This window comes from Notothenia coriiceps, unplaced genomic scaffold (assembly GCF_000735185.1).
Source record: "Notothenia coriiceps isolate Sejong01 unplaced genomic scaffold, NC01 NC01_scaffold00033693, whole genome shotgun sequence".
Lineage (NCBI taxonomy): Eukaryota > Metazoa > Chordata > Actinopteri > Perciformes > Nototheniidae > Notothenia > Notothenia coriiceps.
In genome coordinates, this window is record NW_011366394.1 from 566284 (window position 1) to 572768 (window position 6485).

The window sequence follows — 6485 nt, forward strand, 5'->3', positions numbered from 1 at the left end:
TGTTTTTCAATCGCCTCAATTTTAACGTGCAGGGTCCTCACAACTTACTGAACGCGTACGCGTATACGCGCCAATAGCGGTACCGTGCTATATTAGGCAACGTCGCGCGAGATCACGTGCTCTTGTATACAATTTACCAAGAAAAAAGAATGGGCAAGATATTTTATATCGGTAAATGTGCTATAATCAAAATATAAACCCGAGTAAGTCGTGCTTTGGGGCGCGTCTCGCAACAGTTATTGTCATCTCGTGAGCAACAGTTGTACAATAACAATAGGAGGGTTTGGTTCATTTCGAATTTATTGGCTCGTTCGTGCAGTCGTACACATCATATCACTGTAGCGCTAAACCATAAACAGGTGTGTACTATTCTTTTTACTATATATTTGCATTCTCATTTGTATCCTTCTCGAATCTCTACAATAGAGATGATAGGCTTTCAAATTTTTTTTTTTTCATTTTTTTTTTTAGGACGTGCGATATTAAGTACCGTAAGTACATTAACTCAAACACCTCCTGTTACAATTATTTTGCTGCTTGCTACAAAAGGAAAACTTGCGCGGCTCTCATGTCAGGGGTACTTGAGTGAGTGACATGCAGGCTCTGCATGCACAGCAAGCCACCAATCACAATCATTCTTGATCAGATCACAGCAGGCCCCGCCCCGCTAGTTTGCAGACCATCAAAACAACGGTAAAAGATGAGCGAGGCACAGGAGGACAATACCGGAGAGAATGAAGATTTACTTCCAAAAAGAAAAGCAACATCTGCCATCTGGAACTATTTTGGATACAAAAAGGTTCTTCTCTTCTTCATTCACAGATGAGCCCCCTTATTTGAGGGGAAGCAACATGCATTATCATGACATGTTAGATCATGACTTAAGGTATGATGAGTCAACCAGTTAAGATCCAGACGTCCGTGACTAAAATCCTTCATCCGGTTAAATATAGTTAAAAAAAACGCAATATATATCGAAGGGGAAAAGAATATCGCAATGTCAGTTTTTTTCAATATCGTGCAGCCCTGCTGAGCATTGTTTTTTGTAAATGAAATTTTAAAAAGCCAGTTAAAGGGCATCAGAAAGAGCAACACAGATACAAAAAGGAAAAAGTTACTAGGTGTACAAGCATGTGTTTGTAAAGGAATCATGATACAAAGATGCGTGATTAGCTTTGGAAATGCATAAAGCAGAAATCAAACATTAAATAAAATCCCACACATTGATGAAGCTTTAGGCTCTAAGTCTCATGACCTTATTATTTACGTTGTGAATGCTCAGCTTTATTGGTGTGTCCTCCTCCAGTTTCAGGAAGGTGCCTCCCGCTCCTGAGAGCCTCCTCTCCCTCTCCTCCTCCGGTACCTCCCCCGTCTCTTCACAGCCGTCTCCCTCCTCCGTCCCTCTTCCTCCCCTCTCCCACATCCCTCCGTCTGCGTCCACAGTCGGAGCGCTCAACCTCCGAGTCGCTCCCGTCAGAGCCCGTAACGGCACGCATAAAGCCCCCCCCCGCTCATCCAAAGACACGGAGGACTCTGGAGCTAAGAGGAGGAAAAACGCCTCCTCCTTTTTCCCCACTGTGGATAATCTGAGGAGGAACGGCAGCAGCCATCATCCAACGTTACAAAGTTCAGGGGCGTCTGCAGCTGGGAGGAAGAAGGGACTCGGTCGGGGGGGGATGTGGAGCGGAGGGGAGGACTGGCTCTCCAGAGACGACGGGTCGGAAAGCTACAACTCACACAGCAGGTGGGTGCAACACTTGGCATAAGACATAAGATATCAGTCAAGTCAAATTCAACTTTATTCTCAATCTTTCAGTTTGTGTTTACAGACAGAGAGATCGAAATACAGTCAAAAATACAAATATATATATAAAAATATGTCAGTCACGAGACACATTTATACATGTGCACACATTAAGACATAAATAAAAGCACAACAATCAATATATACAAAATAACAGTCACTTCAAAATCTGTGAAAATGTACATTAGTGGAAGAATGTATTATATACTTTATTGATCCCAATTTGGGACATTGTTACGTCCCATCAGCCGAAATAAGACATTACAGGCAAATACAATTGAATACAAATACAACAGTAAACATAAATATATATGCAAAATATTCAATATATACAGTACATGAAGGATACATATCTATAGAGTTTAATATCAAATGAAAAATATAAATATATAGAGAGGTGAAGTTACGCCCGTCTACTTCCGCCCCATGGGACCTTATTTCGGAAAAATGATGTATTGAAGTCAATGGGGAGAGAAAACGTATCTTTGGATCCCGTTTCAATTGTACCACGAATTACACATATGATGTTTGTCAATTTAAAAGATAATTTCCATGTCAAAAAAGTCACAGTTTGTCGTAAAACTGTAGAAATATAAGACTATGAAAAATAACAACTAGAAAGACTACAAATCCCAGAATCCCGGTCCCGCATGCTGGCTCTTAGGGAACCGACCAACTCCCCTTGTGTGTGTGTACAGCTCTCAACGTGCCCAGACTTGGAGTGATTTTCACCTCTTTTAATACTTTCCGCCTCTTTCTGAAAGAAAGAAGTGAAATGTGCCAACGTGACGGCCGTCTTGGTGTGTGGTGCGAGACGGGAGATGTAGTTCATTGAGCGGTTTCACACAAAAAAAAGTGTAACTTCACATTTTTACAACACATTTGGATTTTTTTGACTTGCAAAATTATCTTTTCAATTGACAAACATCATATGTGTAATTCGTGGCACAATTCAAAAGGGATCGAAAGATAAAGTTTCTCTCTCCATTGACTTCAATACATACTTTTTCCGAAATAAGATCCCATGGAGGTCCCCCGGAAAGGGAGGGACTTCGCCTCTCTATACACAATAGAAGGCATTTTCCATTATGCTTGACCTGCCTATCAAACTCCCAAAGTGAAAACAATTTACATTTCAGTTAGCAGAGAATTACGGGTTTAAGTTACATTTAAATCCTCAAGGGACCACATGAAGACAATATATACAAATAAGTGAATTATATATAATTACATAATCCAACCGTATGTATGGAAGCCCATGAGGGTGTTTTATTCAAAGGAAAGCTCTGTGTAAACACGTGTCAGCTGTGTGTCGACAGGTGTTTAGTTTTCATATTAAAATATCTATATATGATATAAAACGTGCTGTGATGGTTTTACAGCAGATTTGATTAATGGCAGTTTCCCCACTGGTCTTTTTTTTTTCACTGGTCTCCAGTGGTGAACTAGGCAGTGTACCCGACTCCCCCAGCAGGGAGTCACCCTCCGCCCCCCCTCACCCTCCTGCTCCCCCCTCCGGACCCTTGCCTTATGTCGGGGGAGCAGAGGGCAGGAAGAGGAGGAGTCCCAGCTCCTTCAAAGCAAAGGCCAGCAAGCTGAGCAGACCGGGGGGGATGGAGAGCCTCTTTGGGAGCGACAGCGTGGGAATTCTGGCCTCAGGGCCCGAGTCCCCGAGACAGGTAGGGGGCGGACATCTATATTTGACACCATTAAGAGAGGAAGGTGGTGTGAGCGGCTCTGAATTGTATTGGAGAGTCTATATTTACAGCACCGTTACATAGACGATACAGATGTTGATCTACAATAAACAGAACAAAGAAATTAACAGCTGCAAACATAGAATCTTAGCGTTTGTTAAACTGTCCGCAGTCTAGGAAAAAAAGTATATAAAAAATGTCAATTCTGAAAGCAAAAGAGCACATTTAGTCACAATCAGGGATGTATTTTTCTCTCTCCCTCTCTCTCTCTGTTTTTTTTGATGACTCTTTTTGGAAGTCATGGGACCATTAGACAAGTTAACATGTGACCCCAAACTATTGTATTTGTTGTATGTATGATGGTATTTAAAAAATGGGCTGTTCTGATTTGTATTGGAGACAATGGAGAGTCTATATTTACAGCACCGTTACATAGACGATACAGATATTGATCTACAACAGGGGTCGGCTTTTTAATATGAAGTGCCATTTTAAAAATAATTGGGGGGGGCGGGCGCGCTCGTGAACTGTCAACAGGAGGGCGGGGAAGCAGTGTGTGCACCCCTGTCAGATACCGTTTAAACAAATTTAAATAATTGGTTTAAACGGTATAATAATAATGACGATCGTCCGTTCTGTGATTCCCCAGAACACACAGGTGGCCAGTCCGCCCTTGTGTAGCATATTATTTCCGATGAGAGATGAGCAGATCGCCACTGGGCTTTCAACTAAAGACACAGCCACGCAAAAACTGCGGCATTTGGACTGCAATTTGTGAAGTGCGGGCGCGCTCCGGCAGCACTTAACCCCTGATCGCTTCACCACGGAGGAAAGCAGCAACAAGTCGACTGGAGTTAAAGAGAGCGGGGCTAATATATATATATATTATACAAAAATGCACAGGTCCGTTAAGAAAGCCAGTTTAAAGGCTAGTAAAATGTGTTTTTTAAAGTTCTAAGTGTATTTTCACATTAAATCCACCTTTGAACAACAAAGCTGCAGGTCCCCCTTGAAAAACAGATCTATGATCTCAATGGGACCAATCTGGTTAAATAAAGGTTTGAAATGAAATGAAAGCTAATTCGTCAAAATATATCAAAAATATTTTGAGTTTTTTTTTTTTTCTAACTGACTTATGAGTTCATGGGACCATTAGACAAATTAACACGTGATCCCAAACAATTGTATTTGTGGTATACATGATAATAAATATTAAAAAAAAGATGGGCAGCCCTAATATCAATAGTTGCATAATGCACAGTTCTGTTAAGAGAGCCAGTTTGAAGGCAAGTCAAATGTGTTTTTTAAGTTTTATGTGTAGTTTCAAAGGTGTGAGAAGTTGCTTTACACGCATTAAAGCCACCTTTGAACAATAACAAATGGGTCTCTGTCCCCTCCCCGCAGGCCAACATGCATCACTGACAGAAACCTGCTCCCCGGACTGAACGTTGGGCAGCTGTGCAGACCACCACCGTTTGTGACCTTTGACCTCACCACTCTTCCCCTGACGGCACCAATCAGACCGGTGATGTCACCCCCATTCATCCAATCACAGCTCAGTTCACTCACCGGGACGCAGCAGTGTTTGCCGGCCGTTCACTTTCACCTATCCACCTTTTTTTAAAAACATGGATCACTCTGACATGCATTCAGAAAAATACAGTGGAATCCAAAAATGGAAAGGGAATTTTCAGACAGAATTTACACACTGTACACGTTCTGGGGAGACTTTTTTTTCTTACTCAGCTGACAAGGTAAGTGATTGTTTTTCGGGTTAAAGCTGAAGGACCTACTGACACGATTACTGTAGGCCTCAGCGGTCATCTATGCCACCTTAACGCTTTTATTTCCGCCACTCGATACATCGAACATCTCTGTCAACATCCCTGAAATTCTCTCTCTTTCCTCACCCCCCTATCTCCCCCATTCCTCCCAGCATTGCTGTGCTCAAAGTGCTCTTACTGCCCCTCTCTCCCTTCCTCCATTATCTCCACCACGGACCTGAACACAAGGGAAGGAAGCGACACTGTATTTCAATATAGGAAGAGATCTAGGATGAGATCCGATTGATTTCGTCTTCGTTCTCGTTTTGCAAGAAACACAAACTCCTGTCTGTGTGTCAGGACTTGCATCCAAAAAAAGGAATGAAGCCTACGGTGTTGGAATCTATTTTTTTTTTGTACAATAATTTATCGTTCTTAAGTTATGTTTGTTTTCTAACTCGCCCTCGAGGTGCCGAGCTACGGGAAAAACAAAGAATAATTTCTATGGCATTTTGAAGAAATGTTGAAAGTATTATGATAGTTCATATTGTGGAAAATGTGTACATATCTGTTTATTATTTTTATATTTATTAATTATCGTCCCCTTTTACAGAATATGAGCCATACAAATGTAACCGGCTGTGTCTGACTCTGCGTTGTGTTGTGTAGAAAGACGACGACCCAGACGTGTAGCTTCATTCAGGATGTACATTTATTTTCACTCCTGACGAAACAGCGACAGAAAGAAAACATTTCTCCAGTCAGTACTCTCTTTAACGTGCCCCTGTGAGCGGGCAGTTGAAGCCTCCTGCACGTCCACAGACACATCCCAGGAGACTCCGGACATGTTTTAGATTCACCTTTTTAAGGTTTTAAATGAAAACTGTGTTTACAGCTGAACACCCACCGACCATTACTCCAAGGCTGCGTTCAGGAGAGTCGGACATCTCGGTCGACACTAAAACACGGAAATTGCTTCTGGCTGAAGAGCCGCCTACCTCTCCCACAGAGATCAGTATCAAAAGGGGAGAACGATGCATGAACCCCGCGAAAAAAAGGGGAACAGTGTCACATACATAAGGAACGTAGGGGTACACGCTAAAATTATAGTTCCACATACTGATGTGAGTCCTACTGCGTCAGGTATTAACACAAGATGAAACAAGAATAAACACAGATTTTGTGTAATTATATAGACATATTTGCATAATATATTATATA

The 6485-nt window shown here is 41.8% G+C and overlaps 1 protein-coding gene across 1 annotated transcript in view; it reads left to right on the forward strand.

The window, feature by feature from the left end:
• The window catches only part of atxn7l1 (ataxin 7-like 1), a 32314-nt gene extending 26133 nt beyond the window's left edge, over window positions 1-6181 (forward strand). Inside the window, exons 6-8 of the mRNA XM_010790051.1 lie at window positions 1307-1744; window positions 3243-3483; window positions 4906-6181. Of these exons, the coding sequence (XP_010788353.1) occupies window positions 1307-1744; window positions 3243-3483; window positions 4906-4923 (697 nt within the window). The 3' untranslated portion in view covers window positions 4924-6181. The remainder of the gene's footprint in view (window positions 1-1306; window positions 1745-3242; window positions 3484-4905) is intronic.
• The last annotated feature ends 304 nt before the right edge of the window (window positions 6182-6485 follow it).